Source organism: Heloderma suspectum, chromosome 1 (assembly GCF_057233095.1).
Source record: "Heloderma suspectum isolate Gila_16-S chromosome 1, 16-S_ref, whole genome shotgun sequence".
NCBI classification, from domain to species: Eukaryota; Metazoa; Chordata; class Lepidosauria; order Squamata; family Helodermatidae; genus Heloderma; species Heloderma suspectum.
Genome location: NC_139458.1, coordinates 68,344,417 through 68,363,710, shown reverse-complemented (window position 1 = coordinate 68,363,710; position 19,294 = coordinate 68,344,417). Strand labels below are relative to the sequence as shown.

At 44.0% G+C, this 19,294-nt stretch overlaps 1 protein-coding gene across 2 annotated transcripts in view; it reads left to right on the top strand.

Annotated features, from left to right (window-relative positions):
• PLCB2 (phospholipase C beta 2) overlaps window positions 1–19,294 on the top strand; it is a 75,079-nt gene that overhangs the window by 36,666 nt on the left and 19,119 nt on the right. For both annotated transcript variants that reach the window (XM_084845192.1, XM_084845203.1), the window contains exons 13-21: window positions 310–394; window positions 554–725; window positions 1,400–1,494; window positions 4,671–4,767; window positions 7,106–7,190; window positions 8,231–8,355; window positions 11,364–11,518; window positions 13,666–13,830; window positions 17,123–17,222. In XM_084845192.1, coding sequence (XP_084701318.1) covers window positions 310–394; window positions 554–725; window positions 1,400–1,494; window positions 4,671–4,767; window positions 7,106–7,190; window positions 8,231–8,355; window positions 11,364–11,518; window positions 13,666–13,830; window positions 17,123–17,222 — 1,079 coding nt within the window. The remainder of the gene's footprint in view (window positions 1–309; window positions 395–553; window positions 726–1,399; window positions 1,495–4,670; window positions 4,768–7,105; window positions 7,191–8,230; window positions 8,356–11,363; window positions 11,519–13,665; window positions 13,831–17,122; window positions 17,223–19,294) is intronic.

Here is a 19,294-nt window from a genome sequence, read left to right as displayed (position 1 = left end):
GTGACAACAAAAAGCCTTATTTTCCTCTTAAATTAGGCTCCTGAAATCCATAATCTTGGAGATGGGGGGAACAGTAATAGATTTGTCTGTGAAAATATCTGTGTGCAAGCTCCAGTTCTGGTACTAGAAACAAATTCCTGGGTGGAGCATGTGTACCTGTTCCACCATTCTGTATCTGCCTTCCTACACCACTATTTTGCACTTGGCTCCAGTTGGTGGATCTCAAGGTTCTAGGGAAAAACAAAGTGAATCCCACAAGCCTAAAGTCTGCCTACCTCTGTCTTATTCCTTTCTGGTATTTTCTTATAGGCCCAAGCAGCAGGCTAAGATGGCTGAGTACTGCAGAACCATATTTGGGGACATGCTGCTGACAGAACCACTGGAAAAAAATCCAGTAAGTGAACAAGGATGCAAGAGGGTTATATGGGGTGATTGCTCTGCAATTAAAAAGTCCTTTGGGGTACAGTTGTCTTGGCAGTCTGTACTGTATCTTGGTGGGAGGAGCTGTACGGAAGCAGAAACTTTGTATAAATATGAACTTCTTTTTTGGCAGCTAAAACCAGGAGTTCCCCTGCCAAGCCCCCAGGATCTCATGGGGAAAATACTGATTAAGAACAAGAAGAACCAGTTCACACCTGGGGAGAACCAGGATACTCTGAAGAAAAGGAGGAGTCTAGAAGATGAAGTAATTGACCAGCCCTCACCAATAGATGGAGAGAGCCCAGGTACCATATTATAAGGCAGCCTTCCTCAACCTGGTTCCCTTCAAATGTGTGGAGACTACAACACCCACTGTCCTGAGCCAGCATGGCCACTGGGAATGGTGGGCATTGTAGTCCCACACATCTGGAGGGCACATGGTTGAGAAATGCTGCTATGGGCCTTGCTTTGGGGGGATGATTCCAATTAACCTGGACTCAGATTTTTAGGACTCTTGACAAATGTACAAATGCCTTGGTGTGGAAACAGGACACTGCTGGAACAGAACAAAACTGTTATCCGTGGCTTCAAAGCCCTCTCCAAAGTAATCTATTACCTACTCATCTGCTTCCACTGGGATGGTATTGCTATGAGTCAGTAGAGGTTGGTGGCTCCTATTTTAGTGGGCCAGTGAATCCATTCTGGGTTTCAACCAGAACCAGTCAGAACTCTAACAAAGCCATCCAAAGCCTATTGAACCCTATCCCCAAAATGGTTTCAGCACCTTGGACAGATCCCTTAGAGTTCTGACTGAAACACAGAGCGGATTCACCACCCCACTGAAATAGGAGCCACCAGCCTCCACTGCTATGAGTATTAATTCATTTTCACATACAGACAAAGGAGCTTCTAGATAAATTGCTGGTAGGTCTTTATGAGAGCCTGCATGAACATACTGATTTGTGTTTTGAATGCTCAGACAGGTCAGGTGAGTTGACTGAAGAGGTGCCTGAAGCAGAGAGAGACCTTGAAAACCTGAATGAAGAAGAGATTAAAAAGCTGCAGTCTGATGAGGTATGATTACTGCTCTTGTGTAACTAGTCTAGGACCTGAAAATAAAACAGCCAATATTATACTGCCTTTATACAAATGTATGGTGTCGCCACACCTGGAATACTATGTACAGCTCTGGTTGCCACACCTAAAAAAGGATATTGTAGAGCTGGAAAAGGTGCAGAAGTGGGCATCCAAAATAATCAAGGGGCTGGAGCAACTCCCCTGTGAGGAAAAGTTACAATGTTTGGGGCTGTTTAGCTTAGAAAAAAGGTGAATAAGGAGAGCTGTTAGAGCTGTATAAAATTATGCATGGTGTGGAGGTGATAGGGAGATTTTTCTCTCTTTCTCCCTTAACACCAGAACTGGGGTCATCCCATTGAGCTGAATGGTAGGAGATTCAGGACATATAAAAGGAAGTACTTCTTCACACAGCACATAGCTAAACTGTGGAATTTGCCAGCACAAGATGTAGTGAGGGCCATCAACCTGGATTGCTTTAAAAGGGAGTTGCACAAATTCCTGGAGGAAAAAGCTGTCAGTGGCCACTAGTCATGAGGCAGTACACCTATGTACACCAGTTGCTGGGGAACATGGGTCAGAGGGTGCTGTTGCATTCATGTCCTGCTTGTGGGTTTCCCATCGGGGCAGCTGGCTGGCCACAGTGGGAACAGAATGCTGGACTCAGTGGCCCTTTGGTCTGATCCAGCACAGCTGCTCTTACATTCTTAACCTATATCTATAGTGACCATTCTGGTATCTCACTTTGAGGATCTCTTGTAAGTTAACACCCATGCATGGGATTTTCCTCCCTGCTTAAACAACAAAGAAAGAAGCTGGTTCAAAAAAGCCTTTTAGTTTCCTGCCCTTTGTGGTGGTCAGCAGCTGCCCTTTTCCTGCCCTTTATGGTGCTCTGCAACCCAAAGCCACAGAGTATGTATTTTATTTTTATTTACAGTGCTTCTATACTGCTTAATATATTAAAATCCTTAAGCGGGTTACATTAAAATATGACATAACAATTCAAAAACCAAGATAAAAATAATAAATAATTAAGAACAGTTAAGAACATGTTTAAAACATTACATCATCATAACAACAAAACAGGGAAGTAACAGAGTCTCACTGGTCAGGGAAAGCCTACATAAATAGGTGTGTTTTCAAGAGGCATTTAAAAATTGCCACTGTTTCTGCCTCAGATCAAGCATGGGAGAGTGTTCTAAAGGGTGGGTGCCACCACGGAGAAGGCCCACTTACCTACTGCTACCAGATGACATTCCAGTGGCTGCAGTGGGAGTGCAACCCCATCCAAAACAGGCGATCAACACAATTTCTGGACATAGGAACCATGCAGCCATAGGGTCTGTGTCTTGCCAAGCTTCATCTTCAGTTTATCAGACCTCATCCAGCCCACAACTGTATCTAGGCACCCGTTTAGAACACGCACAGCCTATCCCAATTCAGATGTTAGAGAAGTACAGCTTGCCCCAGGGACCACTCCCAGCGGCTTCACGTAAACGTTAAATAGCACTGGGGACAGAATAGTGCCCTGTGGCAGCCCACAGTTCAATTTCCAAGGATCTGAGGCACAGTCACTTATTCATTGGACCCAACCTCGTAAGTAATAGCAGAACCACCGTAAGATGGTGCCCCCAACTCACAGTCCTGGAGGATACCATAGTCAATTGTAACAAAAGCCACAGAGAAATCAAGAAGAATTAAGTCATACTTACCCTGTCCCTCTCCTGAAGAAAGTCATCCACCAGGGTGACCAAAGCCAATTCCATCCCAAAACCAGGCCTGAACCCAGACTGGAATGGATTGAGATAATCAGTTTCATCTAAGACCGCCTGCAGCTGAGACACTACTAGTCTCTCAAGCACCCCCAATAAAGTGGGGTGTTTATGACTGACTGGGTGATAGTATAAATCTCTGGAACAAGGAAAGGGTTTTTTTCAGTAGTGGTCACACCACCATCTCCATCAAGGCTACAGGGACCACACTGTTCCCAGTAGTGCTAAAGGGCACAACAATGTATTGCCCTATTTATGGGACAACTAATTAACCCAATTTTCTGCTAAGTTGGATTTGTGAGATAAAGTGACTTGATTTGGAGGCAGGATTGGGGGTGGGGGAGTCTTTACTGATTCTGCTACTGCCAGACTTCGCACACATTGTTTGAATTTGCTTTGCCTTTCTTTTCTTAGTAAAAAGTCAATGTTGTTCATTTCCTTCTTCATCTTCTTTATGGATCTGCTGAGAAATTTAAGACCTTGTCCTAATAGTACAGCTGCTGTCAAAGCCCAGCTGAAATGGCTGGGATATGCCCCAGTAGAATAGCTAGGACATGTAGCTTTTATTGTTTTTATTGTATTTAGCCTGTATGTGCTTGCAGCTGCTAGACCCTGTCCTACCCAGTGTGGCAGTCAGGCCAGTCAGTTGTCAGGCCAGTGGGAAGGGGCAGGGATTCCATCACCCAAGCCTTGGGGATATAATCTGGCCCTGGAACCTTATAGCTTGAGCCTGTGTACATTGCATTCTATTGTATTTAGATATATGGTTGAAAGTTTTAATTATTGGTATATTTGTGTATTTTTAATTGTTGTAACCCACCAACCCCAATCTCTCTTGGAAGGAAGGGCAGTAAGTAAGTAAGTAAGTAAGTAAGTAAGTAAGTAAGTAAGTAAATTAGTTAGTTAGTTAGTTAGTTAGTTAGTTAGTTAGTTAGTTAGTTAGTTAATAAATCCAGCCCCTGGTCATCATCCCCTTCCCAGTCACAAACAGCTGATCAGTACTACTGTCATTTTTCTGAGAGGGCTATGCACATACATGGCCTTCCAGCAGCTGAGCCAGGGAAGAAGCTGCACCCATTTGCACATTCTGGTCCTCATAGAACTAGGGATCTGCTTACAGAAATCTGCTTGTGTGTGTATATGCTTCCCTGGCATATCATATGATTCCCTGGATCAGGGTGTTTTGAGATTCTGTACTGACAGTCAGTATAAACATTCAGAGTAATAAATAATATTCAAGGAGGTCCTTGTGGTCCTTCTTGACCATATGTGGTCCCTCTTGACTGTTCCTTTGAATTCTACCCAGTACTTTCTAATTATTCTTTAGGACTCTGCCTACCACTGGGGTTTATATATAAAGTTATCTGAGATGACTTTTCCTCTCACTTCCCTCATTTTGCTTAGGGCACTGCAGGTCTGGAAGTGACAGCTTATGAAGAAATGTCCAGCCTCGTTAATTACATCCAACCCATCAAATTTGAATGTTTTGAAATCTCAGCACGTAAGGATATTTCCCCCCCCCCATATAATGAAGTGTTTTCAAGGAGCTAGAGCAAACCTCAGATATGCTGTGTCTGCATTTGCAAGTGTTTGCATGTCATCTGCTTGGATGTCATCTGCTCTCTTCTAAGGGCTTTTGGAACCATATATGGCAAAAAGTAGCCTGCAACGCAATATGGAGCAGAGAAATGGCAACCAGGGAAAGGTGTTAAGGTCTGCACTGTCCATGCTTCTGTGCCCCAAATTACGCACTCTGGAAACTGTGTTTCCTTAAAACAGGGGGGGAAACCAGCTGTTAGGCAACCTGGTGCCCTCCAGATGTTTTGGACTACAACTACCATAGTTCCTCACCAGTGGCCATGCTAGCTGGAGCTGATGGGAATTGCAGTCCACAACATCTGGAAGGCACCAGGTTGCCTACCCCTGTGTTAGGATTTTGCTGCAAACATTTCTGTGTAACATGTACTTGGTAATAGGAACCTAGCCTCTAAAGGCCACTTGCAATGTGAAAAATCTTCTTCACTAAAGTCAGTTCCACAGAGGAATTAGTGTACAAGCAATCTGTACATTGCTATACAGCAAAGTGCATATCTGTATGATGGTGAAATGAGAACCACTGTGATGCCCCATCAGACCAATGCCTACACGGAAACACTTTCCACGCAGAAATTTTTACATGTCTGAAGTGGAGGTAGAGGATGGTGGTGATTCACTAGCACAAGTACATGAACCTGGGTGCTCTCCAGATATTTTGGACTGCAAGCCCCATCAGCCCAGCCTGCATGAGCAATGGTTGGGATGATGACAGCTGTTGTAGTCCAAAACATCTGAATGATGCCAGGTTGAGGAAGACTGACATAGAGAAACACAGATCAAGCCTTGTAGGACATGTAACTGGATAAGGGTGGAAGGGCAAACCAGCCAAGTGGGACCTGGAAAAAGCTTGGGTTAGGGAAGGGGTAAGTAGAGCAAGGCAAAGTGCAGCAGAAAACAGAGCAGGTTTCGGGCACAGGATGGGAGCTCTAACTGGGCTGTTGACCAGCCTCTTAGCAGACTCTTGCTGCTTCCTTTTTAAAGGAGGATGCTGGGAGGCCAGAGCTGGGGAAGCTTTAGAAACCTCCGGTGAGCCTACGTGCCAAAGCAGGGCTGGGCTGATTTGCAACTCCTGGATCAGATTCTTTTATTCAGTTCTCCTGCTGGTGGAGTTACTCTGGCATCTACACTGGTGTGACTGGCTGCTGAGAGCGAGAAGATTGTGTACTTGAAACCATGTATCATGATCCATGTTTTCCTCACATCTGCCAAAATTTATCAAAAGATTCATGAACTTGGGACAAATATTGAGTGGCCTTGGGAGGATTTATGGAACTGATGAAAAAACCCAATGAAATGCAGGCTGTGTCCCTCCAGGTTTTGGCTCCCCATCAATCAACCTAAAAAATGGTTTGACCCATACCACATAAAACTTCAGAAGAAATAATAATGCAACAGGCTAGATATGGAACAAAGAGCTAATTAGGATAAAAGTTGTTTCTATCAAAGAAATGACTCTTCAAAAAGTATTAGTGATGGTCAAAATCAGGTGATTCCATGCCAACCCACTCCCCATCCACAAAAGGAAAAAGGTCTAGCAGATCCAGATACCTCATCTTAATGACCACCAGGAACTCTGCCCTCTTCCTGAATCTAGAGTCCCCAGTTCCACCTTCAGAAGAGACCCAGTGGGTTCCAGCAGCTCCAGAAGCACTGTAGCAGGCCTCACTGCACATACACAGAGGTTTGCCGTCATGTGATTTCAGGAGGCCTCTACACATGCGCAACAAGGTCTAATGACCACAAGCCTCCAGAACCAAGACCAATAGATGAACATGTAAAGTGCATTGCCTCTGAAGAAGAAAGAAATGGCAGGAATAGGTACAGAAAGGGAACTATGGGAACACTTTATAGTTATGTTATAGACACAACCCAGTAGGTTCAAAAATGTGCAAAACTCATGATTGCTAGGGTAAGAAATGTAGTTAATTTATTTGTTTAATAGATTTATATACCGCTGACCAAACTGAAAAATAGGGGCTCCATTGCTGCCTTACACAGTCCCAGAACTCTGGGTAAACAATCATGCTAGGAAAAGTCCTAAAATTAACCTCTGCTAATACTCAGATCTACCCTTAAATATTTTCTTTTAGCTCTGTGTCAGAGAAGCATGTATCAGCAGTGTATTTTCTTTTTTTCTAAATGAATGATAGCACGGAATTGATATTGGAGAACAAATGGCAGAACAGGAGAGTTTGGGGATGGAGTATTGGGCATATTCTACATTTACCCTGCTTGTTTTCCAGAGAAGAATCGAAGTTATGTCGTTTCCTCCTTCACCGAGATGAAGGCTTATGAACTCTTGACCAAATCCCCCATCCAGTTTGTAGAGTATCCTTTTTTAGAGCACATGCCTGATTATAAGAATTCTTGTGTATACAAAAGTTTATTCCAGTTCAGGCACGTATAGCCAATATGAATTTTACTCTCTGGAAGTAGTAATATGATCATAATTGCACCTTCCATGATCTAAAGCCAGTTCACAAAATGGACTTTCTTCAGTAATGTCACATATATGGTATACAAGTTGCTTCCTATAGGATTCACACAGAGATGGTTGTTAGTTGTGCAGCACGTGACGTTAAATGTTAGGAAAACATTTGAAAGCAGTTCAGCAATGGACCAAGCTGCCTAAAGAGTACAAGTTCTCTTTACCTGGAGATGTTGTGGTTGGATAAGCATCTGTTGGGGCTGTCCCAGCGAAACTCTTGCTACTGCTTTTTTTTTTAAAGCAAAACAGCCAAAATCAACAGCAGAAGTATATTTACTCCAATATCATGTATTTACTGCAGATTACTGGCTTCACTTACCGGTGTTCCTTTACCCCGCTGGATCAACACATAGAACTTGATTTTGTGATTGCCTCAGCCTTTATTTCTGTATCTTAGGTTTAAAATATGCATTGCTTGGCGTTCCCTTCTCTAATTCTTTCCTTCAATTTTTGTTGCACTCAAAGCAGACTCAGGGTAGGCTGTGTCTGAGCAGTGGGGTGTGTTTTTGCTTTCTCCATGCTTTGTGTTATATGAAGCTATTTCTCTGCAGACACCTAAACTGTGGAGGATCTGCTGTGTCCTATTAGTAGTACACTGAGATCCGGATAACAAAGATTGGGGGGGGCAGGGGGGGCTGATGTATGAATGGTTTTTAAGATAGGGATCTGGACTAGGGGTATGCATACTCTATGAAGCCACATCCAATCATAGCTAAATACATACATGCCTGACCATCAGATGTGATGACCTTCATGCAGTTTCCTCCAGAGAAGTGACTTCCATAGAGGAATTGCTCTCACCCAGAAACAATCCAACTGCGCCCAGGGCATGTCTATTGCAATAATCTTTGAAGACTGGTCTCCTATTAAGGAAATTCAGCTATAACAAGAGGCAGATGAGTCGAATTTATCCCAAGGGCACCCGGATGGACTCTTCTAACTACATGCCTCAGATGTTCTGGAATGTTGGCTGCCAAATGGTGGCATTAAACTTCCAGACAACAGGTGAGTTGTGAACCACCCACAGCCTCTTCCTGTCTGGGGTGGTGCTCATATACTATCATTAATTTTCTGACTCTTGTTTCCCAGAGTTGTCTTGCTATTTGGCTGTGTTTTTCTCCCTAGCTTTTCTTCTTTTGCAGTCCATATCCCCTTGAATGCTGTCATTTTTATTTTCGTTGATTTTTCTGAATTGGATATTTCTGTGTCATCCCATAATCCAAGCGGTTGCCCAAATCTGCTACTTTTAATTAGGAATCTTTCCATAACCACCTGCATAACCTCCTGCATTGCATAGTCTCTACATGTGGCGAAGACTGTATCCTATGGTGGCTTAGCAGAAAGTTATTCATGCCATTTGGCACACCTGGCTTTTGCTGATCCCCCTTACCTGCTCAAGGCCCCCACCCCCTCCCCCAATCCTGAGGATTGGGGGACCCTCAGGAACAGAATGGGATCTGGTGCAGAGGGCTGCAGTAGATGGACGGGGGAGAATGGTGAAACCTGGGTGCCCCAATTTGTGCAAGTGCTTCAGAGAGCCTCAAGGACTAGTCCAGGGCAGGCAGGCAGATTAGAAAATGTTTGACTGGAGCAAATCACCACATGGTGACTTGTCCCTCTTATCTACTCAGGGTGAAACTTTCCTATGAATGGGCATCCATGTCATCAAATATAACCACAGTATGAAAGTAACTTTTCCCTCCATATTCAAGCCACTCTTAAATATAAATCTGACAGCACCGACCAAGATTGATCAGAATAAGTCGCCACATGGTGATTTTTCCCCCGTGATATAAGTGGCTGTATAGACTCACCGTAGGGCTCAGAATGTTTTAGGACTGGGAATACAGCAGAAGTGGAGAGGAGACCAGGAACTTTGGAAAACTGATACGAAAAACCAGGACTTCCAAATGGAAAGGGAGAAAGACAGGAGAGAATCTGCATTTCTGGGTGAGGAGTGCCATAAAAGCAGGATGCAGAATACAGGGACAGCAGGCAGCATACTTGGAGCAGTAAGTAGGGCCCACAATACTTGGAGCAGTAATACTTGGAGCAATACACAATTCTTGGAGCGGTAAGTAGGGCCCACAATATAAATTGGGAAGAAGGGGAGAGGACCAGACACAAACCTCTCCTAATATAACAGGGGAGAGTGGACAGTCACAACAGTCCAGAATTGCAGTTTACAGGATTTTCTAATCAAATGTATTTTTGTAATAGGGAAGTGGAAGTGGAGTCTCCTGCAATTGACAGTACTGACACTGCACTTTATCCTGCATACAGCAGCTTCCACATGTTGTTGGTGCCAATGACATTGCCAGCTGCTTGTTACAATACTGACCTGGCAAGTCAGAGCACATTAGAGATGCCTCCAATCGTCATGACATGCGGTGAAGGAGAAGTCCTTAGTTGTGCAGTGCAATAGTTGTGACCTCCCTCATAGCTGCCGCTCTGCATGGTTGTGCCTAGTCTCATTTCATTAGAAAAAAAAGAGGGGGCCTAGTCCAGCATTCTCCTTCGCAATATAATGGCCTCTGTGCCTTCAGCTTTCTGTTCCCCTGTTTTCTGCCGTGATTTCCCTTTCTGCCTTCCACCCATGTATAAAAGAGCAGAGTTGTGGAGTGAGGGGAAGAGTGAGAAGTAAAGAAAGGGATAAAGTGAACAGGTGGAAAGGAGCAAGGAGAGGGTCCAGGGAATGTGGGATATTGTGGGAAGAGAATCAGGACATTAGAATGAATCAAAGGTGATAGAAAAGAAAAGGGAATGAGAAAATCAAGGTGTAGGTGGGACAATAGAAGCGATGGAATGAAGGATGTCATGAGAAAGGGGACCAAGATGTTCACTCATTTTAAACCATTTCCAGAGGGGTAGCCATGTTAGGCTGTTGCAGCAAAAACAACAAAGGGCTTTTCTACATGAGGCATTTATCATGTGCTTGTCATTCCCTACTCACGGTTGCTTATGAGTTCTTTAGACGATGACATGACTCTCCAGTTTCACTTCTGTGTCTAACCAGCACTTTTGGTGAGTTTTTTTAGGGCAGGGAAAATGCAGTATTTAATTGTGAAAGTGAAAGAAAGTACAATTTCTTCTTGTGTATTTGCACTAGATTGCTATACTACAGTGCCACCTAAAGGTAATGTAGTGTAAAAGCAGGAAAGGAAACGCTCCTTGTGTAGTGCTCGGAGCTCAATTCTGCGACAAACCTGAAAGTAGATTCAGCCGATTAACAGCCTTGTGTAGAAAAGGTCACAGAAGCTTGTGGCATTTTAAAGACTAACACATTTATTCTGGCATAAGCTTTTGTAGCCTACAACATGATCAGAAGTATCTGTCATCACTTAGAAAAGAGAAATGATGGGAGGATGCTGTTTCCGTGTTATCTTCAGTTCTTCCTTATTAGCTTGATTTATCTTCCGATGTCTGTCAGCATGTGCATCCATACATCCCCCAACTTCTCAGAGACTCTTCGCAAATAATGATTTTCCTACACTGATATCATTTCAGTTTAGGAAAAAAGCATGTATACCATCACATGTGCCAAATACAGATATGTCTCATCCACCACATGTCCACGTGTGACGTTTCATGATGGTGCCCGTACTTTTCCCTATGCAAAACTGGTATCTGTGTAGGAAAATCATTATCAGTGCAGCATCCCTAAGTCCATGCATCTGAGGAAGTGGGCTACTGCCTGAAAAAGTTAAGTCACAAGAAATCGGGGTGCCATCTATACACATTTACTTGGGAGTACACCCCACTGAATTCAATGGGGCTTACTTCTGAGTTAACATGTATAGGATTGTGCTCTCATTCCATGAAAGTGCCACAGCATTTGGAACCTCTTGAATCTGATCTGGGACTTGGCCCTGCAGTTAAACGTTGGCTAACCTCTTTATGAGGGTTAGCACGTTGAGGGTTTTGATTAAAATTTCATCTGTTTTTCACACATACATACTTGCTCAGGGACACTCCTATCTTTGTTTATCCCTGCTGGCCCATTCCCCTCCCAGATGCCCCTATGCAGCAGAACATGGCCCTCTTTGAATTCAATGGGCAGAGTGGCTATCTCCTCAAACACGACTTCATGCGTCGCCCAGATAAGCAATTTGACCCTTTCTCCGTGGACCGCATCGATGTGGTAGTGGCAAGCACACTGTCAATAACAGTAAGTAACAACCACCAAGTTAATTTGGGACTTACAGCCCCTTTCAGCAGGGGTGCAGTACTAAGGCACAAATGTAGCTGGGCTCTTCATGACAAGATGATTCTACAATGTCCTATAGGAGGGTGGTATTATGAAAAATTCTAGGGTTTCAGTATTTAAATGTAGTGAATGAATGACATGAAAATGGAAAAATAACATCTGCCTCACTGAATCACTCTGGCTGCAGCAATAAAAAGAAAGGGGTTCATAGAAGTACTACTAGAGCAAGAAACTCACAGTTGATCTATACCTTCAGACAAATCATCACTGTACCAGCACTCCCAGCAGTGTACCACTTCATGTCTGGGTGGGGTGAACCTGTGTGAAGGCTCCTCATCATACTAGGGCTGCACCAAATTTTCACATGTACATTTTCAGTGGGAAAAGTGGTGCTTTCCAGGAGCCTGAAATTTTCCCTGAGCCCGTTTTTGCCCACCTGCTTTCCTCTTGTTCACTGCCTGCATTGACAGCTGCTTTGGCCCTGTGTTGTTGTTTTTAAACCTTTCATGTGAATAGTACATCATCACGTTGCCAATCATACTTGGCTATGCAATAGTATAGCTCAGCGTAAGGGTGCCTCTACATTAAGCAAAAAACCCTGCGTCCTTTCCGGGCTTTCTGCTTTTGCTTTCTTTGTGGGATTAGGATGGGCTTTTTTACAAGGCAAATGTGGTTTGCATAGAGGAAGCGCCTGCCTCCCTCCCTGGCATGTATGCAAAGGAGTGGGGGTAGGGGGAGTCTTGCTTTCGTAGCTAAACTTGAGCTGCACTGCTTCCCCACAGCCCTTGGCAAACTTACTTGGGAGTAAGCCCCATTGAGGTCAATGGGACTTACTTCTGAGTAGACATAAGGTCATGCTGTAAGTCTGCAACCCTTGGCACACTTACTTGGGAGTAAGCCCCACTGAACTTAATGGGGTGCTCTGAATCAACAGAGGACATTGATTGGTGGGGTGGGGGATCAGATTTGTCTCCCTTCATTGCAGGGAGGCAGTTTACTCTCTTCTCCCTCTGATCGAGGAAAGCCCTTCCTCAGCAAGTTCGTGGTGCTAAGGTGGCATTACACACAGCTGAAATGGTGCCATTAACTTTTATTACTAGTTTATCTCCAGTGTTTTTGAAAGTGTGATAAAGGGGAAAATGTGCACAAGGCATCCTGGAGGCTGACGACATCATGTAAAGGACCCACAAAATTTGAGTGTGCAATAAATTGCTCATGTAGAGACACTCTACATAAAGCAAATTCAAAATGAGGGCAGTGGTTCTTGCATCCCATTAGTCTCACAAATGCACTAACACATTCCTTTTGAGCCATTCTCCCCTTCAGAAGGAGTGTCTTTTGAAGGTGGGCAAAGTGTTCATGAAAAGCACCCTCTGTTCCAGCTCAGCACTAGTAAAATTTCCTTTCACATAGAAATCTATCCTGCTAAGGAAAAACTAAGCTAAAACTCATCTTCCTGACATTACAGCTTTCCACTAGCAGGGAGTCTTGAATTCACAGGAGCATTCAGTCATGGGATTCTGCCAATCCCATCCTGCAGCAATATAGTGCCAGGAGCCCCTGTACCATGGGCTTTTTCTGAAGATGTAGACCAATCCACAAAGTGGACATGAAGTGGTACAGGCTGGTGGCCCCCAGCTCTGGAAGGGTCTCCCAAGGGAAGCTCGTCCAATGCCCACACTGCTATCTTTTCAGGACCAGACTAAGACTTGCCTGTTCTCCCAGGTTTTTAAAACGTTTTAACATCTTTTAAAACATTTTAGTATTTTGTGTTTCATTATCCTAATTCCTGCATTGTGGTTTTACCTCCTATACCCGATACTGAATTGTATCCTGTGTGGCATGTTTACTAGTTTTATATTGTTGATTTTATTGTGATGTTAGTTGTAGCGTTATTACTATTGTAAAATGCCTAGAGAAATTTAGTTTATGAGGCATTTAAGAAAGAAAGAAAGAAAGAAAGAAAGAAAGGAGAAAATAAGTCCAGAGTGCATGAACTAATGGGAAATGCATCTGAAGGGCGAATGTACTGATCTAAAGAAAGGAGAACCAGACAATGGTTTAATTTACTTTTAAACATTGTGGTGATTTTGTTTCCATATTCTTAGATCATTTCTGGCCAGTTCCTCTCAGAACGTAGTGTGAGGTCATATGTAGAAGTGGAGTTATTTGGGCTGCCAGGTGACCCAAAGCGCAGATACAGAACCAAGTTGACACCAAATGCCAATTCAATCAACCCTGTCTGGAAGGAGGATGCTTTTGTATTTGAAAAGGTAACCGCACCTAATGGTAAAAAAAAAAAAGTATCTTCCCAGGATAAGCTTTTCTGTTGGTTCTAGGCATCCAGGCTGAGATCAGCTTCTTCTACGAACCATCAGCAGCAAATTTCTGGAGAGTATGCAACCATAGGGTTGTATCCAATGTTAGTCCTGCTTAAAATAGACCCATTGAAAAGAATTGGACTTTAGTAAGTTATAACTAACTTAAGTCCATTCATTTCAATGGGTCTACTCTAAGAGCGTTTCTACACATGGCATTTATTGTGCACTCATCATTCCTTATTCATGGTTGTTTATGGGCTCTTTAATGACATCATGACCCACTAGTTTTGCTTCTATTTTTTAAGAGCACTTTTGCTGGGGAAGGGGGAGGGGGTAGAGCAGGGAAAACAGAGTATTATTTGTGAAAGCAAAAGAAAGCATATTTTCCTACTTGTGTAATTTCATTATTCTGCCATAGCTCAGCACCACCTAGAAGTATGTAATAGAAAAACAGGAATGGGAAAGGTCTTTGTGTAGCATGCAGATCTCAATTCTGAGATGAAACTGAGAGTAGATACAGTGGATTAACAGCCTTGTGTAGAAAAGCTCTATGTAGGGCTCATTGGATACAACCCCTTGTGTCAACATGGAAAAACATCCAGAAGTCACATGCTCATTCAGTAAGAGCCACTTCTGTTTTTCTCAAAGATTCCAGGGACTAGAGACTATTATTATATTTTCCAGTTTCTGAAGCATATTTTAAGCACAGAGTACTTTAAAATCCTATTTTCCTTGTTCCTAGTAACCCTGTAAGGTAGATCATTCACATTTCAATTTTACAGATGGGGAATTGAAGCTGAAAGAGTGATGCTTATCCAAATATTACCCACAGAGCTCTTCTCTGAACATGTTTTTTAAACTAAAATCTCCCAAATCCAAGCCCAATGTTCTTATTTCATAAACCACAAGAGGTTCTATTCCTGTGCTTGTAAAAGGGAACTGTTAATCAAACGAACCATGGGAACGTACACCTGTTCTGTTGCACTACAAGCTTCCTTGTTCCACGTATAAATCTGAAAGCATTAATAATGCCTAGTATTTATTTAACAGCGTCAATAAGCAAATTATCTCCCCAAAATTTGGAAAATAGGAAGCTGCTTTATAGCAGATGAGGCCTTTCCCTGCATCTAGCTTACTATAGTCTACACCAAGGGTCCCCAACCTTTTTAAAGCCGTGGGCATATTTGAACCCGTGGGCAGATTTAAGAAACTGCTGTGGCCACCAGCAAAATGGTTCCCATGGAGGATGTAGCTAATGGCTGCTGTGGAGGCCTGGCTAGTCAAAAGAGGTGGTTGGGGTGGGGGAGAGAAATAGCGAGACTAGAGGCTAGGAAGGGGGAGGAAATAGCAAGGCAACAGGGTAGAGGGTGGAGAAAGCGTGAGGCTAGGGGCTAGGAGGGGGCACAAACAGCAAGATAAAGAGGTATGTGGGAGGGAGAAAAATAGCAAGGCTGGGAATGGAGAGAAACAGCAAAGGGGTGAGTGGGAGAGAAAGAGCGAGGCTAGGGGGTAGGAAGGGAGAGAAAGAAGAAGGCTAAGGACAAGGAAGGGAGAGAGCAAAGAAAGGGGTTCGGTGGAGAGAAGTAGCAAGGCTAGAGGCTGGAGTGGAGAGACAGAGAGAGATCAAGGAGAAAGGGCTGTATAGACAGAAAATTGAGTGGGGCCAGGAAGCCACTCTTTCCTTCTCTTCCTGCCCACTGAACAGCTGATCAGCTGCAGGTTCAGGAACAGGGAGGAGAACCTGGCATCCTAACATTTTTCAAGTATTTTTTTAATTAAAAATACATTTTTGTAGGGGCAGGGAGTGGAGAGACTTTTGGGTACTGTTGGATGTCCCCACAGGCACACTGGTGCCCACAGGTGTTGTGCTGCGGACCCAAAGTCTACACTTGCCAGCAGCTCTCCAGGGTTTCAGACAGGAATCTTTTCCAGCCCTACCTAGAGGTACCAGGGATTGAACCTGAGACTATCTGCCTGTGAAGCAACTGTGTTCTCCCTCTGAGCTACTGCCCTGCCCACCTAATTAACACAAGACATGAGCAGTTTATTGCTGACGTCTCTTAGTTATGAGCGCTGTTCAGACACTATGCCTGAACAGGAAATGTGGGCCCACGTCGGGAGTACGGGGCCGCATCGAGCAGCAAGGTCTAAAGGGGGCTTCTACTCACATTCACTTGAATGCAAGTACAGCTCTCTGCACATTCGGGAATCCTGATAAAACAGGGTTCAAAATCATGCATAGGGTTCTACTCACATTCATGCAAACTGAAGCCCCTTTAATGGGGAGGGTGGGATTGGGGATGTTGGAGGTGGGGCCAGCATGCACCCCACATGGGTTGAGATTTCCTACTCAGACATAAAATCAGAGGGACTTGGCTGTTCAGGCAGGCTAAAGGTATATCCTGCTAAACTAATGATTTTCCTAGTCCTGGCTGCTGCCAACCCCAATAACCGTCAGCGGGCAGATGTCCACTCTCTTTGGCTGCTTGTTCTGAGTCCATCAATGGCCCCTCTCGTTTGTTGCCCTGCTAATTTAAAAGTGATGCTGAGCCTGCCAAACAGCAGCCACAGCCCCATGTGAGATTCCATACAGCTGGAGTCACTAATAAATGGTGTCGCTGCACATGTCTTTGCATGCAGCATCGGCATGCCAATGACACCTGGCCGGCTTGCATGCCACACTGGCATGCTGATGCTGCATGTGCAGAAGCCAGTGACCCAATTTAAATGCAACTCCCACTAAGGCAGGGATGGGGAACGTCTGCCCTGTGAGCCTAACATGGCCCATGGGAGGTACCCATGCATCCCACCAGCTTCCTGCCTTATCTCCAATCATTGATCATGGATTGTAGAAAAGACAGTTTCCCTGCTACCCCACCTGCACTTCTTTATTGTAAAGAAGCTGGAGAGGTATGAGAAGTCCTCTCAGGAGCTCAGACTCGGGGAATTGAGCATGGGCCAATTATAATTCACAATACTGTATTAGAACAGGGAACAGAGAGCTGGCAAAAGTATCTGAAATGGAAATGATATAAAGTAATATGAAAAGATAAGTTGCTCTCAGAGTGAACCAAAGTCCAATGCTCAGAGAATTCAGGAGCTAGTGATTCTTGTGAATTCCATTTTCTAAAACGTGCTGCTTCAGATTAGCTGCTCAACATGACAAGCTTGTAGAGTTGAATTTAAGACAAGCAACTTAAGATAAGCCCCATGAGCTTTCCATCATATGATTCTCTCTTGCCAGATTTTGATGCCAGAGCTGGCTTCTCTCAGAATCGTGGCTGTGGAGGAAGGAGGAAAGTTCATAGGCCACCGCATCATTCCCATCACTGCTGTGCACTCAGGTGAGAGTCAGCCATTTCTGTGGCCACTGAGATTTGATTGACTTCTTCACCAGATCATTCTGGTTGATTAGTAATTTCTTCACATGAATCCTTATGACCATCATGTGATCATAGGAACAGCTATAGAAGAAGGTCAAATCAATGGAGAGTCGGCCATTTTTGTGGTCAGTGAAATTTGATTGACTTCTTCACTAGATCAGTTGGGTTGATTAGTAATTTCTTCACATGAATCCTTATGCCCTTCATGAAGTCATAAGAATAGCGATAGGAGAAGGTCAAATCAATGGAACATTGAGGTTAGGATCTTATTTCAGCTGAGCACCATAGGGGAAGCATATATGAGCTATGAAGAAATACCGGAATACTCTCTTCACTTCCTCATATCCTGTCAGTGTCCAACTTCACGAGGCTTAGAATGTCCCTTCTGTATTGGCCCCAGGAGCGTAGCCAAGTCATTTGTAGTGTTAGAGGAGCCTAGAGATCCATACTGCTAGCTTAAGTTCATTATTGGTGCAATTCCCATGCTAGTAAGCCTCTGAGCATGTGCAGATGAGTCAAAAGGCCGATAACAGCCTTCTTGGTGCATTCCTTGCTGATGAGGAGAGTCTTTATCTCTGATGTGCCTGGGAAGCAAAGTCTGTTTACAGGTGGCTGTGCCTGAGAACCAAACACTTCTAGCCTATGCTGAGAATGAATGCTAGGGGCGCGTGCTGCTGTTACACTGCTTATTGCTAGCATGTAGAGTATAAGACCCATTGTACCCAATGGCTTGGGGTTCAGAGAAGCTGTCTGATCCAACCATTGGGTACACCTGTGTGCTGTAAGTTACTCAATAAAGTCTCCTTGTAAGCAAACCTTTGAGTCTGATTTATCACTATCTTGGCACTTCTAACCTAAGAGTTCAATGCCCACAGTCAGGGCGACACACCTTCATGGGTGATTTCTCACACTACTTTGGTGCAAAAGTGGTACAGTCCTTAACAAAGCAGCAACAACATCTTACTGAACAGCCTGAACTTGCACTGTTCCTTCTGTGCATGCAGGCTGTGCTCCTCATCCCAGCATTATGATTCTGTACATATCTACATATGCACTATAGACTGGCTGTGTGTGAATTGAGGCGGGGAGAGAATGGTGATGACAGCATGGACTGAGGAGTAATGCACTGTGTGGCTTACGAGGATCCAGTATAACATAATAGCACATTTGGCCCCCCAAAATTGGCCCGTGCAAGGACTAAGCATCTTGGCTATTGGCCAGTGGCAATAACGGCATCAGTCATCCCATTTGGGCGCTAGTTATTATAGTGTAGACCTCTACCAGTGGCAATGAGTTTTACAACTCAGGTTTGTATTTTTTCTTGATATTAAATGTGCTGCTTGTTACCTTTACCAGATACTCTCTGATTCTTCCCCATCTATATACCTCTATCACCACCATCTCCTTTGTCAGCTGAAAAATCTCGCATTTTAGCCTCTTTAGAGGAAAGCTTTCCAGTCATTTCTGTAATGGCATTGCAATGTTCTATACCTCTGCTGCCCAATATATTCCGCCGTATCTTCTTTTCTTTTTTCCCTCTGCAGCGTCATTCACAGTATTCTTACTGAGGATGAATCACTGATTTGTATATGGGAATTACTGTTTTTCTCACCAGCCCAAGACATATTGGCGCCTGAAGCCAAAGCTTCAAATGGCATCCCCTTTGTTACTAACTCATGTGGGGCACAATTTATCGAAATCAATAGGTCTTCCACATCTCCTGTTAATTTCAATGGGGTTTGTGCAGGAGAACTTACAGGTGAATTGTACTTCATGAGTCAGCTCTGTCTGCTTCCCATGCCATTATCTACAATGGTCCTTTCTTGCCTGGGCTGGCTTCTGATTCATTTCTGGGCCCAATGACTCTGACAGAATGACTCCTCACATATGTGCCTTAATGTCATCTACAGAAACCCTCTTCCACGTGCCCCCTCAATATGAAGTATAGGGCATGGCCGTGAGATGGAGGGGAGGGAGCTATTCAATGGTGACTGCAGTTATGGAAAGCTCTCCCTAGGGAAACTCACCTGGTG